The 25,782-nt window shown below is 45.1% G+C and overlaps 1 protein-coding gene and 1 non-coding gene across 3 annotated transcripts in view; both read right to left on the bottom strand.

Moving 5' to 3' along the window:
- Gpr107 (G protein-coupled receptor 107) overlaps window positions 1–25,782 on the bottom strand; it is a 64,794-nt gene that overhangs the window by 37,413 nt on the left and 1,599 nt on the right. For both annotated transcript variants that reach the window (XM_058581843.1, XM_046451314.2), the window contains exons 2-9: window positions 15,408–15,530; window positions 14,823–14,873; window positions 14,501–14,580; window positions 12,299–12,438; window positions 9,825–9,862; window positions 7,090–7,146; window positions 3,813–3,923; window positions 3,071–3,204 (exon numbers count right to left, since the gene is read on the bottom strand). In XM_058581843.1, coding sequence (XP_058437826.1) covers window positions 3,071–3,204; window positions 3,813–3,923; window positions 7,090–7,146; window positions 9,825–9,862; window positions 12,299–12,438; window positions 14,501–14,580; window positions 14,823–14,873; window positions 15,408–15,530 — 734 coding nt within the window. The remainder of the gene's footprint in view (window positions 1–3,070; window positions 3,205–3,812; window positions 3,924–7,089; window positions 7,147–9,824; window positions 9,863–12,298; window positions 12,439–14,500; window positions 14,581–14,822; window positions 14,874–15,407; window positions 15,531–25,782) is intronic.
- Window positions 25,135–25,296, bottom strand: LOC124097522 (U1 spliceosomal RNA). Its single transcript, XR_006853260.1, has one exon. It is a non-coding gene; the product is annotated as a U1 spliceosomal RNA (small nuclear RNA).

Genomic DNA, 25,782 nt, shown 5'->3' with positions numbered 1-25,782 from the left:
CCCCCTGGGACTGTTTCTCAGAGCACCAGCCCCTTAGGGGATCTGAGGAGGCTGGAGGGAGGCGCATGACAGCACCATCTGGGGTAGGAGGGACAGGGCGACCTGGTCGTACATGCACTGCCAAGGAATGGCACAGTCACATGTGGGGACGGAGGCCATGGAGTGCTGTGGAGGGCTAGAAATCAACCCGTCAGGCACACGCAGTGAGGTGGCTGCGCAGAACTAAGGGACAGTGTGAAAGAGCGACACCCAGACTGTATGCAGAGAGGACGGTTTCCACAAATTCATATTTATTTATTTTCTGGTACTAGGGATTAAACCCGGGGTGCTTAACCACTGAGTCACATCTCCAGCACATTTTATTTTAAGACAGGGTCTCATGTTGCTGGGGCTGGCCTTGAACTTGTGATCCTCCTGCCTCAGCCTCCCAAGCCGCTGGGATTACAGGCGTGCACCACTGCACACAGTTTATTTTTACTGTTTTGTGTTACTGGGGGTTGAATCCTGGGGGTGCTCTACTCATGTAGTTCCACGGAATTGGCACACCCCCAGGACTTTTTATTTTTAGAGAGGACCTCGCCAAGTTGCTGAAACTGGCCTTGAACTTGTGATCCTTCTGCCTGGGCCTCTGAGTTGCTGGGATTATAGGCGTGGCCACCACACCAGGCTAGGTTCTATAAATTTAAAATATATGCAGTACCAACAATATTACTTACTTGCAAAAATATATAAGTATCCAAACTGCCTTCACACATTTGGGTGGCTATTCCTGGTTGGGAAGGAGTGGGAGAGACAGGAAGTAAAGGGAGTGATCCGGCAGGAGAGCAGCTTGTGCAAAGTGGGAGTGAGAATGTGCTGACCTGGTGCACACCTGGCTCCGGGCTGACTCACAGCACTTCCTGTCCCGTGCCCACCTACCCAAAGGCCAAAAAGGGAAGTCGCGGTCAGAGCTGTCTGCCACAGTTGGAACAGCAATGGGATCCACCCCGAGTGCAAACCAGCCCTCCTGGCAAGCCTGACTTGTAGGCCACAGTTGCTGCGGTGGCAGTGTGACAGAAAGAGCATAGGTTCCTAGGCCACAGCGACCTGGACTCAAATACTGGTTCTTCCTTGGTTTGATCTTAATCTCTCTGTGCCTCAGTAACCTCCTCTGAAAATGGGGGGACACCCAGCTAAACAAGCTGTTGGAGGAGGAGCTGAACTAAACATCGAGTGCCTAGCCACGTGCATACAGCAGGCACCTGGTGGCTACACCTGTGCATTCCCTGCTCCACAGCTCAGATTGGAAAGTAGCCTGACAGGCAGCAGCAGGCAGACCTAGGCCATGCCCAGCTCCGTCAGGTGATGCTGGCCAGGCCACTCATGTCCCCTCTTTGGACCTCAATGCATTCATGTGGCAAAGATCTCTTGTTCTTTCAGGTGGGCTCTGAGGGCTTCGAGCCTCTCCAAGGCACCCGGCAGCCTCGAGTCACAAGCCTTCACACCACTCAAACTCCACCCAACAGGGCTGGCATTCAACTCCTGGAGACATGTGCCTTTCTATGTGCCTACAATACTCCAACAAAATAGGTCAGCCCCATTTGGCCACAGGCTTAGAACTGCTACCACCATTTCCTATCGTGAACCAGTGACAATGATTATTGTCCTTGCTAAGTATGGGGAAACTAAAATGCCATCAAAATACCTGGCTAGAATGCCATTCTGTAACACCTCACACCTGTATAGCATTCTGATGTGCAAAGCCCCCTCAGTTTGAAGGGAATCACACAACAAGCCCAAGAGCTGGGACACTTAGAAGAATCAGAGCACTTATCACTGTCCCAGTTCTGTGGCTGAAAAGGGGCTGAAAGCAAAAAAGCAAGCAGACAGGAAGCCACAGTTAAGGCCACACTTTTTTTTTTTTTTTAAGTTGTAGATGGACACAAAATTTTTATTTTTATTTATTTATTTTTATCTGGTGCTGAATATTGAACCCAGGGCCTCACGCATGAGAGGCAAGCGCTCTACCACTGAGCTACAACCCCAGCCTTAAGTGCACACTTCTGACTGCAGTTCCTACTTGTCTAACAAAGGCAAAAGAAAAACTTTCCTTAAAAAAAAAAAAAAAAAAAAAAAGCCTTTATGGCCTGCATCTGTAGGATTCTTTCTTTGTAATGGCTGTGCTTAATCTAGTCAAAACATGATCTGCAGGACCTTCACAAGTGAGCAAACTCTTTCCATCCAGAGGATGTACAGGATATTACAACACACAGGACCAGCAACTGCCTCCCCAGAACCAGTATCCCAGACTCCCAGCATGTCTATTAGAAGGCAGTCAAGCCACCAGGGGAGAGAGGTCTCAATTTCTGCCTCAGGGCTCCAGAAAAAGAGGTATTTGGAGATAATTTGTTTTTAATTTCAACTGATCTATGTTGTAATACCATACTCACAAGCATCAGTGAGTGAGTGGTCCTTTTAATATAATAGTTTATTCTAAACATAGTATTTTATTCTCAGCTTTCATGGGAGACAGAGAATTCATGCAAGAGCCAAGGCAGGAAGCCGAAGCTTTGGGATTTTGAACAAAGACCCAGAGCTGGACAAATGGGCTTGAAGAGGCTTTCTCCAGTGACAAGCATCTGGGGGTCAACACACAAGGATCGGCCAGGTGCTGAGCTGCTGACTGCAGTGCTGGACAGGACCTCTGTGCTCTCACCTGGGCAAATGAGCCTCATCACCAGCCTCCTCGAGGATGAACCACCCTGCAAGGGACCAAGGCGCTCATTCTTGAGGCCTGAGCAACAGGGTCTCTGCTACGGAATCACTCTGATTATGCATTTTACTGTACTTGGATATTATTGAAACTTTTGGATTCACTTTTTAAACCAAAAATGATTATTGTAAACACTGAGGCACACAAGGTCTCCCACACTGGAGGGCTTCTGCTGCCCCCGAGTGCTTCAGGTAAGACGCCCTTCAGAGAACAAGGCTGCCAGCGCTGGATCCTCCCAGGTGCAGGATCCTGCTTACGGTAAATCACACAAATCTCAACATACTCTAAGGTGAAGGGCTCAAGGAAGTAATAGTTTACCGTCGTTTTCGAAGGATGTGAATCCAGATGGTTCCAGAAAGGAAGAAGAAAAAGGCCATAGAAATGTACAATTTGGGGAGAGGGATTTCTCCTGCTGAGAGATAGCTGTCAGGATTCTTCTCTGTGATCTCAATCTGAAACCGACATGAAATTAAGTTACTTTTCAGCAACAGATCACCTCTTACTCAGCAATTTGGAACCTCAGCTGCTTCACTGAAGCTCAGGAGAGTGAAGAACAGCAGAACATCAACCACGTTCTTTTTCTTTTTTCACTCTGGCACTAGGGATTGAACTCAGGGTGCTTTAACAGAGAGCTACACAGCAGCCTGTTCTTATGTCAAGACAGTGTCTCACTAAGTTGCTGAGGCTGGCCTTGAGTGTGCAATCCTCCTGCCTCTACCCCTGGAGTCTCCGCCACCACGCCTGGCAATGCCCACAGTCGTAATGCACAGGCTTTTTCTTTTCTTACTTAGGAATTCTCTGCTGAAGTATCCTGCACACTGCCAGGGATGCTAATTTGGCCACATTTTTTTTTCTTAATGAAGTGATTTCAAAATCTACTCTTAGGGGCTGGAGATGTATGTAGTTCAGTGGCAGAGCACATGCTTAGGTATACATAGATCCTGGGTTCAACGCCCAACACCACACATAGAAAAACAAACAAACAAAAAAATACAGAAATATATGTCTTTAATTTTACACAATCAAAATCCCTGAGGAACAGTCTCCACAGGGTACTCACATCAAGGCTGAATGAAAACTTGTCATTAGGCCGATGTTCTTTGCCAGGGCACTTGTGAAAATAAAGACTGTAAAGGCCTTCCTGGTCATCAGTGCTGATGTTAAAAAAAAACTGAAAATAAAGAAGAAAAAAATTAAGAGAACTCAAATCTTTAGCTTTTTAAGTCTTAGACATTACTTATGAATATTACAGACAGAAGAAAAGAGACCACTTAAACTCTCCCACAGCAGAGTGTAAACTGATGTTTTCTTACTCTATAGTCTCCTCCCAGTACTTACAGCAATGTCCAAGCACAGAATGACAGGTGGGCCTAAGCAGTAGACACCTCGCCCCCACCACCTAAGTGCACACCACACTTCCACACCTGCCTCGTCACACATCTGACCATCAGTGTTGGATTTGTGCAGAAGTCTGCAAAGGCAATCTAACATGCACTCATGCACTTACCTAGTTTTCTTTTCTCCTGCTACTGAGGATGGAACCCAGGAGCACTGAACTACTGAGCTACATCCCCAGCCCTTTTTGTTTTTGAGACAGACTCACTAAATTAATGAGGCTGGCCTTGAACTTGCAGTCCTCCTGTGCTGGCCTCCCCAACAGCTAGGGTTACCGGCATGTACCACTGCACCTGGCCAGTTACCTAGTTTTCAAGCCAACATATTGTTTTGCTCTTTAGGACAAAAAAAAATGTTTTTTATAACAGAGGACTGGTGCAGTGGCACACTCCTGGAATCCCAGCAACTCAGAAGGCCAAGGCAGGAGGATCACAAGTTTGAGGCCAGCCTCAGCTTAGTGAGAGCCTGTCTCAAGATAAATAAAATAGGGGTGAGGAGAGGGCTCAGAGGTGGTTCTTGCTCAGCTGCCCAGCTGGACTTGTCACTTCCTACCCGGGCCTCCTAGGAGTACATGCAGCCCTGTACATAGCCCAGACCTCCGCTCATTAATGCGCATTTTAAAGTGCAAGATTGGGGGAGAAAGGGGCAGCTTTTGTATTTTCTCAAGGATGCAGTGAAGCAGAGGGGGTAAACACACAGGTGAGCCCTGGAGTGAAACAAGCTGGGATCTGAATCCCCCCCTTAGGCAAGCCACCTGCCTCCTTGGGCCTCGGATTCCTCTTCTGTAAAATGGCCCTTTCTTTTTATAGGCTTCTCCCTTGCAGGGTTTTTAGTACCTTCTTCTTGAACCAAGGCATGTAATACACGTGGTGTCTTTGTGCATGCATTTTTCCATCTTGTATTCTTTTTGGCCGGGGGGTGCACTTTGGTTCAGGGGTGCGCTATATTTTCCATGGCCTCACTCACTTAAGAAAGAAAAAAAAGGAAAAAAGCAACACCCCCCCCCCCCAAAAAAAAAAAGAGGATGCTCAGGGAAAGCCTTGCTGGGAAGGTGCCAACTGACAAAGACCTGAGGGATTCCGAGAGGCACGCCACAGCAAGAGCACAGCAGAGGCCTGCAGAAGGAGCAAGGTGGCCCACGTGAGGGGAGTGGAGTGAGCAAGGAATCGAAGAGAAGCTGAGGTCAGGGAGACAACAGGGGCCATGTCACCCGGGCCTTGGAGGCCGGTGGAAGGGCCGGGCGTTTCCTCTGAGTCAGAAGGGAAGCTGCTGGAGGAGTCCGAGCAAAGGCACAGTCTGCACCTCTGGAGACTCGCAGCTACTCACGCCGATGGTGATGAAAAGGACAGCTACTGAGCTTCAAGAACGTAAGATCTTATTCTTTCACTGTGAAAGAATAAGAACAGCAGCGTGGGGTTGGGACGCTCTGAGATGGTAAAACAAAGTGGGTTCCATGGTCACCCATCGTCACAAGGAATAGACCCATACACTAAAGACCTGGGCAGTTCACTATAAGCAAATTGGTCCTCAATTAATAAAAACTGGTTAGAAAAGATGCCGTGATTCCAACGAGTTAATTATAAAACATTATTTGTACTTTGAGTTTTTGTTTTCTGTTACCAGGGATTGAACCCAGGGGTGCACTACCACTGAGATACATCCCCAGTCCTTCTTTGTTTATTTTGAGACAAAATCTCACTAAGTTGCTTAGGGATTTGCTAAATTGCTGAGACTGACCTTGAACTTGGAATCCTCCTGCCTCAGCCTCCCTAGTTGCTGGGATTATAGGCATGTGCCACTGCACCTCGCCATTATTTGTACATGTAATCTAAAAAAAATTATACTCCTAAAAACCCTATGAGACAGATCTCATCTTTTTTTTTTTTTAATATTTTTTGTTGTAAATGGACACAACACCTTTATTTTATTTAGTTTTTTTTAATGTAGTGCTGAGGAATGAACCCAGTGCCTCATGCATGCTAGGCAGCGCCCTACCACTGAGCCACAATACCAGCCCCATTTTTTATTTTTCTATTTTGGTACTGAGGATTGAATCCAGGGACACTTAACAAGTCTTTTTTATTCTGAGACAGGGTCTCCTTCAGTTGCTTAGGACCTCACTAAGTTGCCAAGGCTGGTCTTGGTTTGCAATCCTGCTTCAGCCTCCCGAGTCACTGGGATTACAGGCATACGTCTCTGTGCCCAGTTTCATTTTTCATTTTTAGACAATGAGGTAGTGAGGTTCAGAAAGTGAGTTGTCCAACGTCACCTATCCTTGTATGAATGCCATGCCACTGCCATGAAAGCATTCACATGCATTTAACACTGTGCCAGTCAAGGGGCCACCCAAGGCCTCTGGCCTCTCCTAGAACAACATCACCACCCTCCATTGTCACCAATGGTCCTCTCAGGTGCAGAATTCTATGCACTAACATGCTCTGGAGGGAGGCACCTGGGGCTGGAGAGGCAGAGGGGTCATAGGATAGCCAGGCAGAATTGGGGTGGAATCTAAGCCTTATTGCTAACACTGGACATTTACAAAGTTATTCATTCTCAGAAACTTAAGATTTGGTAAGCAGGTGGTGACATTATCCATCTTGCAGGTTTTTTTTTTTTTCTTTCTTTCTAGTACTGGGGATTTGACCCAGGGGTGCTCTACCACTGAGCTACACCCTCAGCCATTGTTTAAAATTTTGAGACAGGGTCTTGCTAAGTTGCTGAGGCTGTTCTCGAATTTGCAATCTTCCTTACTCCACCTCCTGAATACAGGTGTACGTGTACCACCCAGCTTCCCATCTTGCAGCTTCGTCACACAGAAAGCTACTGTAAAGTAACTACCACACAGCCTAAATTATTATTACTAAATTCAAAATGCTTTGAAAAATTCACCCTTTTACATGGTAGAGATAAGTTTGGGGAAACATTCCTAAAGGAAGACGTACCTGAAATGAAACTGCCCCAGCATTGTTATGAATAGAAAAGGATTTCTCTCCTGTTGCCTAGAAAGAAAAACAATCTGTTTAGAATGATACTGGCAGAATAAGTATGCTAATTAAAATTAAAACTGATTTTAAAAATCCTTCTTAAGCCTTAAAATTGTTGACCCTCAGGAGCTCTCTACAGAGAAAGCTCCGCTATCCTTTGGAGCTGTGTGTGATCCCCTTTTGCAGGGGCCTCCTTTCCCCAGCTCTCTTCTGCTGTGCACTCCCTGCTGGGGTGCTCCTCCCAAAGCCTCAGCAGGAGCAAGCAAAGGCCCTGGGTTCCATCCCCAGTGCCACACAATACAACACATCAGAAAGCTTCAGCAAGACCAAGGGCGCAGGCCCAGGCACAGCCTGACCGTCAGGCAGACTCCATCCAGGCCTCAACCCTGCATGTGCACAAGAAACTGGTATAAGCAAGCAGGGACCCAACTGAAGACAGAGGCAGTGACATGGATAAGCTCAAAGTGCTATGCCCAGGAAAAGAGGAAAAACAAGCACATGCTGCATCATAACTTATACAAAGTACTAGAAATCTAATTTACAATGTGACAGATCAGTGGTTGCTTAGGGACAGGAGGATTTCAAAGGGGCAGGAGAAACTTCTGAGGTGACGGATATGTTCCATTTTGATTGTCAAGTCAAACTTACCAAATTGCCACTTTAAGTATGTCCAATTTACTGTGGGTCAATATAACTCAACAAAGCTATCAAAACCAATCAAAACACTGCTACTTCAATGTCCTGTCATTGAAATATCAAGATATTTAAACCAAAACTTTCTCTATTTTTCCACTTCTGCTATTTCTACCATCCATTTCTCTCAAAAAACCCTCTAAAACAAAAACAAAAAAACCTTTCCCCTCCCCTTCCACTAACTGGCCTCCTAGACAGACTTCTTGCTTCACACCCCAAGCCTGGAGGCCTGGTGTCATCACAACAGCCACCTGCTGGTCCCTCTGATGTCACTCTCTCCCTCTCCAACACACCCTGCACATTACCTTCAGAATGAGGATCTTTAATACTTTCTTCACAATATTTCCTGATAAAAATCTCAAAACCTCCTGTTGTCTGTGAATACGGCTGCTATCTGGGCTGCTGTCTGATCGCATGCTACCTGGCCCTTCACTTTAAGTAGGCCAGCGCCGAGCTCTTGCCAGGCACATTCCCATTGCCCGGTCTTTGTCAGTGCCCCTTCTCTTCACCCCTCTCCCTCTTCCCTAAACAAACTCCAAGCTCAGTCCTGGAGATTCCTCCTCCCAGCGGGCTCTCCAGCTGGCTCTGTTCCCCAACCTAGACCCTCTAGCAGTAAGTGCTGTGCAACCCAGCACTCAATTTCACTTTGAAACTATTGCAGTATGTCAACCCCACATCCCCAAAGAGAAGACAACTCCTCATAGTTTAGATGCGTGCACACACATTTGTGTGTATGCACAAATTCATATGCATAAACACATACACATTACACACACACTCAGAAAGCTGAGCACACATCACACTGTAGCAACACATGCACACCATGTTTATAGCAGCACAATTCACAACAGCCAAAGTATGGAAGTAGCTTAGGTGTCCATCAACAGAAGAATAGATAAAGAAAATGTGGTATATACACACAATGGAGTTTTATTTAGCCATAAAGAAAAATGACATAGTGTCATTTGGGGGGGGGGGGGCGTCGCACTGAGTGACCAGCATTATCCTTCCTGGGATCCGTAGAGCTCTGTCGGTCACTTTCGTAGTGATCTGGTCACTTTCGCAGAGGCCCTAGACAGCTGCCCTAATCCTCAAAGTAGCAGAATGTGTCTTCAAGCGTAGGCGCGCCTTCCTGCAGCCCCAGGGGTGAGCTAAGCTCACCTGTTCCTTTGTGATATTACCCCTTTGCCCTGTTTGGGATAGAATGTTCCATGGAAACGCCCTTTGCGTGTCCCCTTCTCTTGATCTGCCTTTGGGTGTGGCCTTCCTAGATGTCAACCAGCCTGCTAACAGTAGACATCATGAAGATAAGACTCAGCCCCCGGACACCTGACCCCTTGCCTCATTTGAATGGCTTCTAAAGGGTCAGCACGTGCTCCTCGCTCTCTTTCTGTAGACCCTTAAGGTCAGAGGAGCCGTCACAGAACCCCCAAAGAAAAAGGTATCTCTTGTCTCTTGTGTGGGGTTATTTCACGCAGCCCAGTTCCCCTGGAGTGACCCTGAGTGTTTCTGTCACCAGGAATGCGGCAATTGTGCATGTAAATGAATGGAACCTGAGAATATTATGTTAAGCCAAATAAGCCAAATCAGAAAGTCAAGGACAGCATATTTTCTCTTGTATGTGAAAACTACAGAAGGAAAAGTTAAAGAAAGGTAGGCCGGGGGAACTTAAAAACAAAAGATCAGGGCTGGGCTGGGTCTCAGAGGTACAGCACTTGCCTAGCATGCATGAGGCACTGGATTCACTCCTCAGCACCACATTAAAATAAAATATTGTGTCCACCTATAACTTAAAAAAAAAAAAAATCAGTAGAGTACAGGAAAGGAACCCGATGGGGAAGTGGGGAAGAAGAGAGAAAATACTGGGGAGTGATATTGGCCAAATTATATCGTGTGCAGATATGAATACATAACAACAAATTCCACCATGATGTACAAATATAAGGCACTAATTTAAAAAAAAAAAAAAAGCTAAGCACAAGTAGGTGATTAGTTCTTACCTTTGAATCCACTGTACTTCTTTTAGACTTTCCACCATCTAGAAACACAAACATTTTAAAAATATTACTGCATGATCCAGCTCTCATATAAACACACACACACACACATACACACATATATACATACATATAAAAAGATAGTATAATTTTATGAGGCTCCAGATTCTCTAATATCAAAAACTAGAAACATTCCTGGCTGGGTGTGGTGACACACACCTAATCCCAGTGGCTAGGGAAGCTGAGGCAGGAGGATTGCAAGTTCAGAGCCAGCTTCAGCAACCTGGCCAGGCCCTATGCAACTCAGTGAGACCCAGTCTCAAAATAACAAAGTGGGGGCTGAGGCCGTGGCTCAGTGGCAGAGCGCTGGCCTAGCATGTGTGAGGCACTGGGTGCGATCCTTAGCACCATGTAAAAATAAACAAATTAAGGCATTCTGTCCATCTACAACTACAAAATAAATAATTAAATAAATAAATAAAATAACAAAAAAGGGCTGGGGATGTGTCTCAGTGGTTGAGTGGCTCAGGAATTCAGTACCTCTGGGTTCAATCCCAGATACAGGGGGGGAAAAAAAACCAACAAAAACAACATTCCTCTGAATTAAGCTCACAGGTAAGACAAAGAAACCCTGCAGACTGCCATCTTCTCAAGTCACAAAAGACAATTTTTTTTGAGCAGCAGAAGCAAAAAATTAAGGTGTGCTACAACTGTTATCAAATAAATGATAACAGGAGAATTCACATCTTTGTTGTGTCTTTGGTACTAGGAACTGCACTGGGGGGGGGGGCATTTTATCACTGAACTATATCCCCTGCCCTCTTTCTCTTCTTATTCTTCTTCTTCTTCCTCCTCCTCCCTCCTCCTCCTCCTCCTTCTTTTTAATATTTTTTAGTTGTAGATGGACACATACCTTTATTTGATTTATTTATTTATATGTGGTGCTGAGGGTAGAATCCAGGGCCTCACACGTGCAAGGTGGGTGCGCTACCATTGAGCCACAACTCTAGCCCTCTTTATTTTCTTTTGAGACAGGATCTTGCTAAATTGCCAAGGCTGGCCTCAAACTTGCAATCCTCCTGCCTCATCCTCCGGAGTAGCTTGGACTACAAGTGTGTGCCACCACACCCAGCTGTAGGGAACTCTTTTCTGAATAAGCTAGTGCATGCTATTGCCCAGCAATGAAACAGGAATAATTTTCCTTATTTTCTACATAATTATGTTTGAAAATAATAATTGTTTTCAAAAATCATATATTATATCTACTTACACACATGGAAAAATTAATCATAAATAATTATTAGTGTGATGTATGCTTTTTTGGCAGTGCTAGGGACACAACTCCAGGATCTTGTGCTGTGGGGTGGGCTCTCTGCCGCTGAGCCTCACCCCCAGCCTGTACTGCACATATTTTAATTTTCCCCTCATAGCAAGGAGTGTCACAGTTGCCAGCAGCTTCCTCACAGAACACAGTGGTGTCTGTGCCACTTTTCCACCTAAGATCCTCTTCCTGGGGAAGACAGCTCAGGGTAAGGGAGAGTTTCAGAATAACAAGAACAACAGGGCATTTTCTGCCCAGAGAACAGTTCTGAGGAACCTATATCAGAAGGAGATAGTGCACTGATACAAATGTGATACTTGCATGTCTTTTTTTTTTTTTTTTGGTATCAAAGATTGAACCCTGGGGCACTTTACCACTAAGCCACATCCCCAGCCCTTTTGTTTTTATTTTGAGACAGCATTTCCCTAAGTTGCTAAGGCTGGCCTTCAACTTGTAATCCTCCTGCCTTAATCATCTCAGTATTTAGTGAGCTTCTGTCTCAAAATAAAAAAATGAAAAGGGCTGAGGATGTAGCTCCATGGTAGAGCAGCCCTGGGTTCAATTCCCAGTACAAACAAAAGAAGTAGCCCTCCAGTGCAGCAATACTGGCAACAGTGTGCATGAAGTGGAAGTGTCCCTTCTTGGGGAAGGGGTGGGCAAATAACAGAACCTGACTAATGGAATATATTAAAGTTAAGCAAAGAGGCACACGTGGAAAATTATGAACATGACTATGAACTTTAAGACAGAGGCTCTAGACTTAGGAAACAAGCTTATTAAGGAAACAGAAGTTACTAAGATTCTAACCCTGGGAGTAAGAAGACACAATGGCTTTTCCCATTTTCTCTGTATTTTTCACATTTTTCTTGGTGGTCATGTTTTTGTATAACCTCCAAAATAAAACCGTTCTAAGACTGTTGTCCTAGGGCTGGGCTTTGGTTCAGTGGTAGAGCCCCTGCCTAGGGCGTGCGAGGCCCTGGGTTCAATCCTCAGTACCACCTACAAATAAATTAATTAATTAAATAAAGATATTGTGTCCAACTATAACTAAAAAATTTAAAAAAAAAAAAAAAAGGCTGTTGTCCTAGCTGTTGTGCCTCATGCTTGCTTTCACTCAGAAACCCCGCTCCCCCAGCGGGCCCTCTGCCCAGCTCACCTAGTGCCTGCTGAGTGCGGTTGCCAGCTGGGACGGCAGCGACACCAGGCTCCTGACTCTGGCCAGGGACTTTCTCATCCTTGCTGAAGATGATCTTTGGTAACTGGGTACCAGCTTCTGGTGGAGACTTGATTTTTACTCTATATCCAAACAAGACAGAGGGGGAAAGTTCAAAGAAGTGTTCCCAGCCATTTATTCAGTGCCACACAACAGTCCCCCTGACAAGCACACACCCGCGCAGACATGAGACTCCCGGCAACGTCCTACCATGAAGGTCCTACTACCCACAGTTTACAGAGGCTGGAACCGAGGCTCAGAAAGGTTCAAGAACCTGCCCAAGAGCACAAAGCCAGGAAGCAGCCAGGTGAGGAACCCAGTGGTCCCTTTCTAAAGCCAGAATTCTTAGCAGCCACATGATTCTGCAATAGCTATCTCCCGCTAAGTATCATTACTATGCTCAGCAAATTGATACCCAAGGGAAGCCTCAGAGGGCTAAGTGTACTATTAATTGCCTGTCTAATATCCCTTTCGAAACCTTTTTTTTTTTGCTGTCCTGGGGATTGAACCCACAGGCACTCTACACTGAGCTACATCCCCAGCCCTTTCTAAATTTAATTTTGACACAGGGTCTTACTAAGTTGCCCAGGCTGGCCTTGGACTTGGGATCCTTCTGCCTCAGCCTCCCAAGTCACAGGGATTAAGCACATGTGCCATCAGGCCTGGCTTACCTTCTCTCTTCTTAAGAGACCCAATTTTGTTTAGTCCAAGGCTCCCTCAGAGGGGCTGGTGACAATTTCCATGCCTGAGTGAACACATGACCTAAACTGGCACATGCAAGCGCCCTAGAGCTGGCTGGGGGAGAAGCATTCTGTCTCTTTTCCCCTTGGCTGGACAGGAATAAGGAAGCAGAGCCATCTGGTGAGGAAGAAGCGGATGCTGAGGAGGGCGGAGCAGAGATGGAAAGTAGGAGCATCAGTGCCATCAGCAAGCCACGGTGGCCTGCTCCCACCAGCCGCTCCTCTGGACTTCCAGGCAGGCAAGACGATCACTATCCTCACTATCTAAGCCAGGCTAAGTCAAGTCTTGCTGCTGGCTGCCAAACTCACCCTAGTTAGCACAAGAGATAGCCAGATTCGATTTTCTTAAATGAAAACAGAGCCCGGGCCAAGACTGGGGCTCAGTGGTAGAGCTCTCATCTGGCATGTGTGAGGCACTGGATTCCACTCCCAGAACCACATGAAAATAAATAAGAATAAAAAAAGGTATTGTGTCCATCTACAACTAAAAATACTTAGAAAACAAAAAGAAACAGAGCTTGCCACAGGGAGTGCTCGCTGCCCAGCGTCCATGGTGGTTCACGGCACAGCAGCCCTGTCCACTGCAAGTCCACCCTCTGGGGGCTGCTGTGATCTGCTGTGACAGAAATCCTGAACACACTACCTCACCCTGACTCCTCTGAAGTCTCCCTCAAAATCATACACAGCAAACGTATGAAGTGGCTGGTAGAAACGGACTGAACCTGACAACACAAAGTCCCCTGCTTCACCCAAGTGCAAAAGTTTTAAAAAGACTAAATGGCCAGAAATCCTCACCAACAATCTTTCTTGGTCTTTGCTTGGTTTTGGTTTTTTGCAGTGCTGGGGAACCCAGGGTTCCCGTGTGCTGAGCAGGTGTTCTACCCCCCTGCCACATCTTGCCACTCACCAACAATCTTGGTGGGCAGAAACCATTACTATGAAATCAGCAGGACACTGAACCCGGAGTCACTCAGCCAGTGAGTGGCAGAGCCAGGCCCTGGACCCAGTCCCTGTTTCTTTCCAGGTTCCCCTCCAACTTACTCTCCATCAATACCAAGCTCAGCTAACAGACGCACCCCGCTATCTCCTGCCACGCCACCATGACACAGCCGGCTCCTTCTACCGGGAATGCACTCCCTTTTCTCACCGGTAGGTAGGAGGCTACTCACCAAAGGCCTCCCCTCCCCTTCTTCCCTCCTGACTTTCTCTTCCCTTCCACCCCACCCTGCTCTCTTCTGCCTGCTGCCCTCTGTCTCCCCCACTAATCCACACACTGCTGGGGGAGTGTCCGCCTCCCTCCTCTTGTACACTACTTGGCACATGGCAGACACCCAGCAAATGGCAGTGTGCTCCCAAACAGCCTGACTGCATCCAGGGGTGAATGAAGAACATGAGAATTACTTACTCACTTCTGGAGAAGTCTAGGATTAGAAGGGTGACAGAGACAGACTGTTTCCTTAAAATGCAATAGTTTACATCTTCATCCTGAGAAAGAAGAATCAACTGTGTATATCCAGTTCATTCCCAAGAGGAAGAACAGAGAGTTTTAAAAAATAAGGCCAACAAGCAGCTCAGCCTGCATCCAAATAGTGAACCTGCTGGGGACTTCAGAAATGCCCAAGAGCCAGACCAGCCACCCCTGTAGGAAACATGGCTGGGGGGCCTGCTCCCCCTCACTGTCCCGGGCTCCAGTGGAGACAGTGATCAGGTTGCCACTTAGTACTCACCAGGTAGGAAGAAAAGCCATCATTCTTTGTACGGTCCAAGCTGAATCCGATCTGAGGGGAGATGGGGGTGGGGGTAAGAAGAGAAGCAAACATCTACAACGCCCCACCTTTCTTACTCAACAGAACAGAGAGGGAGGCACTTTAGGCCTGGGTTCCTCAGCATTTTCTTACTATTCACTTTGTAACAAGGCGAGGGCTGCATGACTCAAATCACCAATCGCTACATTTATTCAAGAACCACAACTTAAGTATTGAAAGTAAACTTGCCAGATGCAATAGTGCAGGCCTCTAATCCCGCAGCTCAAGAGGCTGAGGCAGGAGGATCGTCAGTTCAAAGCCAGGCTCAGCAACTTATCAAATCTCTAAGCAACTTAGCAAGACTCTCAAAATAAAGGCTAAGGCATTGTAACTCAGTGGTAGAGCCCTCCTAGGCTCAACTCTCAGTACCAAAAACAGAAAAGTCAAACTAACTGATGCCTAACATGCACATTGGACTCATCAGCTTGATTCTCTCCCTGTTCTGGTGTCCTGCGTATAAGCATGGGATGGCGGGGGAACCCTCACCCAGGCCAACAGGGTACTCACAGCTGCATCCTTGTCCATGGCTCCTTCAGGCTCATGCACGGAGAGGCTACTGACGTTGACCACCATGTACCCATCCTTGAAGAACCCAAAGGTGTTCAGGTGAACTTTATGTCTCACATCATCCTAAAGAGATTTGTGGGGATGGAATTACTAACAGGGAAACGATGATTTAATCTATTCATTTGCTTGAAAACCTATGGCACCTAGTTTCCTGCTAGGCAGCCATGCTCCCACCATATGCTCACTGACACACATATGCTGAGGTAAGTTATCTGTCTTCAAAAGCTGAAGATGACTTCTGAGAACTTTAGGAGGTGCGGAGTTTTGCAGAGGGATGCACACAGCGGCTCCAGTTCACCCCAGTGCACTTGTTTCGGTTCTGGGACAGATTCTGTGGTCAGGGGGAATAGGAAGCCCAAGGCAGGAAGAATCACATTTTAGGCATGCTCCAGTTCCTCAATAGTACAAAGCCTGGCATCCAGCGGGCACTCAAAATGTGCCAGGGAGAGGGAGGACAGGAGTGGCAAAGGCTACTCCAAGAATATGCTCGTTTACCTACAGCTCCGCCACCTCGCTCCTCCCACTGCAGGATGGAGAGTGGCAGCTACGTGTTAATTTTCTAACCAAATCTAAATCAGTTTTTTTTTTTTTAAAGTGCATTTGTAACTAAAAATGATACCGAATCTGATGATTTTTTTGGGAACAAAGCCTTCTGCAAAAGGAATCCCAGGTACAAGTCAAGTGGTCACAGCAATCTCTGGGTTCAGGGAAAACCCTAAGCTCTGCTGAAATGGCGCCACACAGTCGGTGTCTGTCCCTGCCTGACTCTGCCTCACTGTTATGACTGCAGCCTCAACCAAACCAGTACACCCCAAAGACAGCAGACAACGGTATTAAAAATACTCCTACAGCTGGGCTCCACCAAGACACTTTCTGTTTTGTAAAATCACTGAGGATCATTTGCCCAGGGTGCAACACCCTCAGTACGTCTTCAGCTTGTCTGCATAAGTAGTCATTACTCATTTCCAGACTGGGCATCTCCTAGGTGGCACAGGCAGTCCCACTCAAACACCAGAGGCCTGTGAAGAAAGGCCGTAGGCTAGCTCTTCAGCAGAAACCAACTGCACCCCCCACCGTCCCCAGAGTACCCCCCACACTTCACTGCCCTGAGAAGGCTAAATTCCCGAGCCCAGTAGTCGTTGCTTTTGAGAGTCTTGGCTTCTGGGTTAAGGAGCAGACGGACATAGGTCCTGTTCCCCTCCCTGTTCAGGTCTAAGGCTTCGGCCCATTTGCTCTCAGCCAGTTTCAGAATTCAAGGCTCTGGGGTCCAGGTTTCTGCAATGTGTGCTGCAGCCCCAGCTTCCCTGTCTTAACCTGCTGGGTTTCAAAGGCCCCTGAATTCCCCTTATTTTCTTAGGAGCTCAGCTTTGCATTTAAAGTATGTTTGCAGGACTTTGACTTCCCAGTGGGATGGAGTAGCTAGAAGTAAACCTGTATTCTCACCAAGAATGAGAAAAGCCAGGCAAGATGACACAAGTCAGCAATTCAGAACTGCTAAATGGAAGAAACCAGAAAAGCTATCTCATGGCCTTTCTCAGGATTTTGAGAGAATTAAGCCCTACAAAAAATAATCGGAGTGACTATTTTCTCAACTTTTCCAAGGACAGTACAGGTCTACTACCATCCTACAAGCACAGGAAAGAAATTAATTCAACTTAATATGTGGACCGCCTGAGTACATCAGGGCCTGATTCTGTGGCAGAATCCCCAGCGGAGCTGAGCTGCAGAGACGAGGAGAAGCAAGAGATGGACTGCAGGCATGACACTGGGTGGACAAGCCTCATCCACAGGACAACTGCAAATGCAGGCTTGGGAGGTGTGACAGGGTCACTCCCCAGAGAACAGAACTTTCTAGCCACTGGGGGAGGCAGGTTTAAGGAGCTTCTGGAGGTCCCTGGTAACTGTTCCCTGCGGGCTGAGCAGGGTGTGTTTACACCATGAAAATGCACTGTGCTGCCCACTTAAAATGAGTAATTTATAGCATGTACACTATGCTCAAATTTAAATTTTAGAACCATGCTTTCTAACTTATCCAGCATACAGATGCTCTGCAGTAGAACAGAAGCCTGGTAAGGACTTTTACACCCATTTGAGTCTCCAGAATGCATGCTTTCTAGTTGTTTTTGAGAAAATATTTCAGCAGTTACAGCAAGTTTTTGTCCACATAAATAGTACATTCATTTCTTCTTGTTTCTTATTCTTATTTTATCATTTGAGGACACAATGCCATTAAAAAACATATTTTTTGATTCATATTTCACACAATCATCATGGCATCACTACTCCTAGTTTCTGCACTTTCCAAGAGCTGGATTACGGCCAAGGGCTCGACCTATATTCTGGCCCTCACTCAACCCACAGGACTAACAGTACCCTGTGATCTGGATAACACTCACTTGGAGGAGAAACGACACCCAAGACAATGCAAATTATGGAAGAGGTAAGGCGAAGATTTCAACACAGGTATGATATGCAAGTTATTTTCAAACTACTGTCTCCCAACATGGGAAAGACATTGAGACAGTATCATTAAATGCAAAGAACAGAAGCCAGACGTAGTCACAGCTACTCAGGAGGCTATTCAAGGCCAGCCTGGGCAACTTAGTAAAACTCCATCCCAAAATGATAAAATAAAAGGAGTGGGAATACAGCTCCATATAGAGCACCCTGGGTTTAATCCCCACTACAAAAAAAAAAAAAATCTAAACTATAAACAAAAAGATAAGCATTTATTTATTTATAAAAAACGTGAAAGAAATTCACTACTGAACTATGAAATGGTTGGGGCCAGTGGAATCATGGGTAATAATTTTTCTTTATACTTTTCTATATTTTCAAAATCTCTAACAATGTTCATGTGAATTATAATTGGAAAAACATCAAATGCTATTTTTATTTATCTATTTTTAAAAATTTTTTTAGTTGTAGTTGGACACAATACCTTTATTTTATTTATTTATTTTTATGTGGTGCTGAGGATCGAACCCAGCACCTAGGGGCACGCTCTACCACTGAGCCACAACCCCAGCCCTCAAATGCTATTTTTACAGAAAGTATTATCATTACTAATAATATCTGCATGATCTTTGTATAATCTATCACCTCCATGTTAAGTCATCATGCCATCACATCCAATAAAGTAGGAATGGAAAGGATCTTGTAAACTGTGAACTTACCAGACAACCCAAACACCAAGAAGCCTCGAGACAGAAGTGATCAGGAAGGGTACACATTCCATCACTCATTTAGGCAGGGTGTGGATCAAGGTGGGGTACCTGCCTGGCATGCTCAAGGCCCTGGGTGTCATCCCCAGCAACACAGAAATAACAGAAAACATCCCTTCAACCAACTATATTTGATTCAACTCAATGTAAATAAACAAAGACTTATAGAATACCACAAGGGCACAGGACCAAGAGGTGAAAAATACTCGGTCCCTAGGAATATTCATCTAGGAATCTCCAACAGCCACTAGGAACAGGGAAATCTTTCCTTTCCCTATAGGGAGGCCAGCAGCTGGGCACTCTAGAACCTGTGTGCGGTCACTCGGGCAGCATCAGGGGAGGCAGGATCCTCCCACCTCTCCTTCCAAATGCTCTCCTAGAGCGCTGGGGTGGAGCTCGGTGGCACAGCACTTGCCTAGCATGTGCCAGGTCCTGGGTCAAGCCAGAAATACAGCAAAACACAGACATCAGATACCCTCCTGCAAGTGGCAGCAGTGTCAGTTCCCTGAATGCATGAACCAAAGCAAGAGAAAGCACAAACAAGGACTTGTCAAAGTGCCATGGGACTACTGAGTCACATCTCAACATCCACCTGTCACTTCCATTAGCACTGAGGCACCAGGCAGTCTGTGCTTCCCCAAGATCAGGACTGCCAGCACCTCACGCTGCACCTGGGACTGCGCTCACAAGCCCTGCCCATCACATACAATCCTCCTAAACTCTGCAGGGCAGCTTCTTATGCTCATTTTACAGATGAGGAAACAGAGGCTCAGAGAAGTAAAACCTGCTTAAAATCACAAGGCTACTAGGTGGCAAAAGCAGTATTCTAGTTCAATTTAAACTAAAAACTTGTGATTTTAACCACCACATACTTTTTATAACCAAATAAACAGTATGTCTTTTGTTTTGCTTTGAACTTTTTTCATTATACAGAAGTTGAAACACCAACTCACAGTCAATTCTGTTCCTCACACTCTTCCCCACCCCCAAATGCTTAACTACTGAAATACAAACCTCATATATCCTATCACCTCATCTATCAATATTTCTGTGTGTATCTGTGATAAGGGCTTTAAAAATAACAGTATCATAAACTATCTGTTGTTGTTAAGTCCCCCTCTGAGCCACATGCCCAGCCCTTTTTATATTTTATTCAGAGACAGGGTCATTGCCGAGATGCTCAGGGCCTTGATAATTTGTTGAAGCTGGCTTTGAACTCACGATCCTCCTGCTTCAGCCTCCTGAGTCGCTGGGATCACAGGCGTATGCCACCATACTCGGCTCATAAACTATTCTTAATTATAGCAAGCTGCTTATCAAGTTATTAAAGCTGCTCATCCATGAGAAGTCAAGATTGCAAAAAGAACATAAAATATAGTACTGGGATGTGGCTCAAAGGCAGGTTGCTTGCCTAGCATGTGTCAGCCGGGTTCCATCCCTAGTACCAAATAAAGAAATAGTGCAGATTTAGGCCTTCATTATGCATGCAATTTTTCCTCTCCTCTTCTTTCTGTATTTTTTTTAATTTTTCAAAAGTTTTTGAGTTATAGATGGACACAATACCTTTATTTTTATTTTTTTTATTTTTATGTGGTGCCAGGGATTGAACCCAGTGCCTCATGCGTGCTAGACAAGCACTCTACCACTGAGCCACAACCTCCCCCCCCCCCACCGCTTTTTGTTTTGTATTGGGGATTGAGCCCAGGGGTGCTTTGCCGTGGTGTATGCCACCGTGTCTAGCTTCCTGTGTTTTTTTTTTTTTTTTTTGCATGCAACTTTATTACTGCCACCACAAATGATTTATTAGGATTTCAGAATACATACACACAATATACAGTGTGAAGTATATTTTTTCTTTTTTCAGTAGTGGGAATTAAACTCAGGGCTGGGGATGTAGCAAAGTGGTAAGGTGCCTGCTTAGCATGCACAAGGCTCTGCGTTCAATCCCTGGTGCTGCCCACCCCCCCAAAGAGTAATCCAACACTCAGGCTGGCCTTGAATTTGTTATGCTCCCGCCTCAGCCTCCTGAGTACCTGGGTTTATAGGCCTGGGTCACAGCACCCATATCTAAGGACTGTTTTATTCCACCCAGAAATACCAATGCTAATGGATAAAGATACATGTTAAAGGATATTCACAGCAGCTATTTATAACAGCTAAACCAAGCACTAAGCATGGGGTATAAACTTCCATCCACAACCCAATCATCAGTCCCCCTTACAATGGAGGGTTAAAAAGAAGGAAGTAGGCCCACATGTACTAACATTTCTTAAACATACAAAGGATAATAAATGAAAAATACAGTAACTAATCCAACAAGCATTTGCTGAGCACCTACAGGCACAGCTCTGATTTTAAGAATGGGGCAGTAAAAAAATGAACAAAAATCCCTGTGTGGCTAAGCCTGAACCCCAGGGACAGGCAGGTAACGAAGGAGCAGGGAAGAGGCATGGCACATAAGTCAGTGACTAGTGCTGCAGAGAAATAAAGCAGTGAAGGGGCCTAGGACACTGCCACTCAACTAGGGCAGTCCCAGGAAGCTTCACTGAGACGTGTCTCTGGGCGGAGACTGAGAGCAGCATGGGACTCAGGTAGCACCAGAAAGTATCGCCCTGAAGTGGAACCTGGCCTGCAGGTTAGGGACTGCAACAGGCCAGTAGGGCCATGCTTTGGCTTAGGAATCACTGAAGAGCTCCTCATATAACTTACTTACTTATTTTATAAAGCATGATTATGCCAAAAAGGGAAAAAGAAAGGCTTACATGTGAGGGATGTGTATATAAAGATCATTAAGGGTGTGCGGGAAAGTCTACAAAGACACAGCAAGTGCGAACGGTGGTGAGGCTGAAGAGCGCAGCTGAGGGCCTGCGTGTGTGTGTTTTTCTTTTCTTTTTCTCTCTGGTGCTGGGGATGGAACCCAGGGCCCTGCACATGCCAGGCAAGTGTTCTACCACTGAGCTGCACCCTTGGTCCTTTTTTTTCCTTATTTTGAGATAGGGTCTCACTAAGTTGCCCAGGCTGGCCTTGAATTTGTGAGGCTGAGGCTCCTGCCTCAGCCTCCTGAGTACCTGGGTAATGGGCATGGGTCACAACACACAGATGGAAGAACTGTTAAGAATCCCCAGCAATCAAATATTTGATTACACTAATATTCTCAGGAAACAAACTGGCATACATGTCACCCAACAGCAGTCACTGAAAAAGGTATGTTCCATGTTTATATACCTGCCAGAGAACAGACACTTAATAGAGATTTGTACTTAAGAGTCTGTAACATCTGTAGAAAAGATCATTTGAAGACATACTGTGGTCAGGAGTCTAACTCAAGTATGACTAAGTATTGGTATTAAAATAATCTTCAAAGTGCTATAGATTACCACACATAGGTGCATAAAGGTAGGTAGAAAAAATGAAAAGGACCCATAAATTTGCATTATCCAAGTTCAAACAAAATGGAAATCTGTTGCCCAGCAATTAATTAAAAGGTGGAATGCTGAAGCCTGACCACAGAGCCTCATGCTGTTGGTCTCCTGTAAGGAAAGGAATAATCAGTTGTTAATGGGTGATTATACAGGGACCTTCACATCCTGCAAAATATGCCTTGGATAATCATATCCTCCAACTTAATCCTTCCCCAGGAATGTGAATAGTGGGTGGGGAGAGATAAATATATATCATGCTCTTGTTCCCCTCCCAACCCTTAAGTCACATTAATGCCTCATCTTCCATTTCAGTCTATTGGGTGGTGGCACCAACATCTACCAATGTAATCTCTCCCACAGCGTGCTACCTGAGTCACAACCCCACGTCCCCTTTTTAAAATTTTTTGAGATGGAGTCTTGACAAATTGCCCAGGCTGGCCTCAAACATACAAAATTTTCTCGCCTCACCCTCCCAAATAGCGGAGATTACAGGCTGAACCATTGCACCTGCAGCAAGACACTCCCTAGCTACTGTCTCATGTACAGTAGCTCTCAAAATCTACACTTACTAGTTATAAAATTATTAAATATTTTGTATTTTTATACTATTTTTAACGGGTGCTGAGGGTTGAACCCAGGGCCTTCACAAGCTAAGCATATGCTCTACCACCGAGCTACATATTCCAGCACCTCCTTTTCCTTTTGTAAGTGAGTTGTGATCATAAGATGATCTCATAATCATTTAATGGATCACAACTCATTTGAAAAATACTAGTAAAGAGCTACGGACAAGAATTTTTTCTTTTTGCAATGCTGGGCGTCAATCACAGGCCTATGCAGGTCAGACAAGCCCTCTACCACCAGCCCAAATTCATACTTTTTTCCCTTTGAGGCAGGATATCAGTATATTGCCCTGGCTAGCCATGAACCCTTGGATTCAAGTGGTCCTCCTGCCTCAGTCTCCCAAGTAGCTGGGACTACATATGCCTGCCATCATGCATGGTTATTGTTAATTTTTGGTACTGAGAATTGAACCCAGAGGTGCTAAACCACTGAGCCACATCCCCAGCCCATTTTATATATTTTATTTAGAAACAGGGTTTTGCTGAGTTGCTTAGGGCTTCGCTAAGTTGCTAAGGCTGGTTTTGAACTCACAATCCTTCTGCCTTAGCCTCCTGAGCTACTGGGATTGGGCATATGCCACCACGTCTGGCTCTGTTATTTTGTATTTTTAAACACAATATAAAAACTTCATTCAAGCCAGGCACAATGGCATATACCTGTAATCCCAGCAACTCAGGAGACTGAGGCAGGAGGATCACAAGTTCAAGGGCAGCTGAGCAACTTTAAGACCTTGTCTCAAAATAAAAAATAAAAAGGGCTGGAAATATAGCTCATTGGTACAGTACCCCTGGACTCAATCCCCAGTACCAAAAAAAGGTTCACATGATGAACAAAGAGATGTAAGCACTGGGCATCCAGAAGAGCCACACTGCAAAAAGACACTCTGTCTCCCAGTGGAAGAACACAACACAACCGAGGAAGCAGGCGTGCAAAAGCATCAAATTTGAACATCCTAGCCTCTGGATCCAGTTACCAACTTACAAAAATACAAAGGAGAGGTGGACGTGTTAAACTATACCACCAGGTACATGCCCGTTCCTAGTATACAGGGAGCCATGAGCTCAATCCCTAGCATCACACACACACACACACACACACACACACACACACACCAGCAACCACTGTGCTAAACCATACTACAAGAAAACAATCAGCAAAATCTAGTATTGGGGGCCAGAAGAAGTGAAATCTTTTATTTAAAAGTATTAAAAGACAAATTAACCTATCACAATAAATGCTATTTAGATCCTGGTTTAAAAAAAATTAAGCCATTTATGACCAATGGAAATTTGAACCTGATTTGACATTGATGATATTAAGGATTATTTCTTCTTGTTGTTGTGTAATAGCTTTGTAGCTGTTTTTAAAAGAGCCCTTATTTTTATAGGTACACCTGAAATATTTACAGATGAAATAATACGATCCCTTTGCCTTGCTCTAAAATAATATGGGAAGACAATGACAAATGCTTCCAACAATGTAGAGAAAGGGGACCCTCATAAAATCGCTGGTAGAAGCAAACTGATAGACTAGCTTAATATTTACCAGTGATACCAAGCACCTGGTGTTTTAACTCTAGAAATGTAGAAACAGTGCTAAACTGGCTAGCAGTGTGTCCTACTACTAGCTTTAGGAAACAGTTTGGCCGTTGCTCAAAAAGCATAAATCTATCCTATGACCCAACAATTCTACTCCACTGCAGGGTATCATCTAAGAGAAATGAAAATATACAGCCCCTGAAGATTTGCATGAGTGTTTGTAGCAGCATTAATCATAACCGCCAAAAAGTGGAAACAACCCAGATGCCATCAATTGGCAAGTGGCTAAGCAACAGGTGATTTACCTGTACAAAGGAATCACATTCAATAAACAGAAACAAATTATGGTACACCATGGATGAACCTCAAACATCTAAGTAAGAAGTCCAGAAGAAAAGACCACTTACTGTGATTCCATTTTTATGAAATACCCAGAAAAGGCAAATTATATAGAGAGCTACAAAGAAGATTAGTGGTTGCCTGGAGCTGCCAACGTGAGAATGGGAATCAACTGCTAACCAGCACAAGGGATCGTCTTTTTTTTTTTTTTGGTACTGGGTATTGAACTCAGGGGCACTCGACCTATATTTTATTTGGAGACAAGATCTCACTAAGTTGCTTAGCGCCTTAAAGTTGCTTTGAACTTGAAATTCTTCTCAGCCTCCAAAGCCACTGGGATTACAGGTGTGCACCACCACACCTGGCAGCACCAGGGATCTTCTGGAGAGGTCTGGGGCTGGACAGTGGTTGACAGCTGGACAAGTTGGTAAATTTAATAACAATCACTGAATTATACACTTAAAATAGGTGACTTTTATAGTATCTAAGTTACACCTCAATAAAGTTGATTATTTATTTAACAGGGAGAGCATGAATGCAGTCCCTGAATATGACAAATCATATAATCAATTTCCCACACTTGGGGAAATCGTAGGGGTCAGAACACCCAGAGTCCAGTGGATGAGCCTCCCCTGAGAGAACCACTTTCATAATCATGGTATCTCCCCTGACGCATAAGTATAATAAAGTTGTTTTCAAAAGTAAGAAATACAGAAAAGTCTTAAGAGAAGGAATGTCAGCAGACTGAGAAAACCAGAAGAATGTTGGAAAATAAAGACTGAATTACAAAAGAAAAGATTCCTTTTTAATTAAAAACAAAATGGGAACAGGGAAATACACATGGGGGGGGCTGCACAACAATGACGATGGTGGCACATGCCTACAATCCTAGCAACTAAGGAGGCTGGGAGAGGAGGATAGCAGTTTGAGGCTAGCCTGGGCAACTTAATGAGACCTGGTCTCACTACAAAAATTAAAAAGGCTTGGAGGTGTAGCTCAGTGGCAGAGCATCCCTGGGCTCTATGCAGTACTGCAAAGGGAAGGAATATCTGCATTAGCCACTGGTTGATGGTTATTGAGGCTGGGTGACAGGTACATGGAAGCTGATTACACAACTCTGCCCATGCTGGAGTACTTGAGATTCTCCGTGATAAGAAGGTTTTTTTGT

Source organism: Marmota monax, unplaced genomic scaffold (assembly GCF_021218885.2).
Source record: "Marmota monax isolate L192 unplaced genomic scaffold, Marmota_monax_Labrador192_F-V1.1 WCK01_AAM20220418_F8-fsc00020, whole genome shotgun sequence".
NCBI classification, from domain to species: Eukaryota; Metazoa; Chordata; class Mammalia; order Rodentia; family Sciuridae; genus Marmota; species Marmota monax.
Note: the sequence above shows the minus strand (reverse complement) of the source record. Positions and strands in the feature narration are given on the sequence as shown.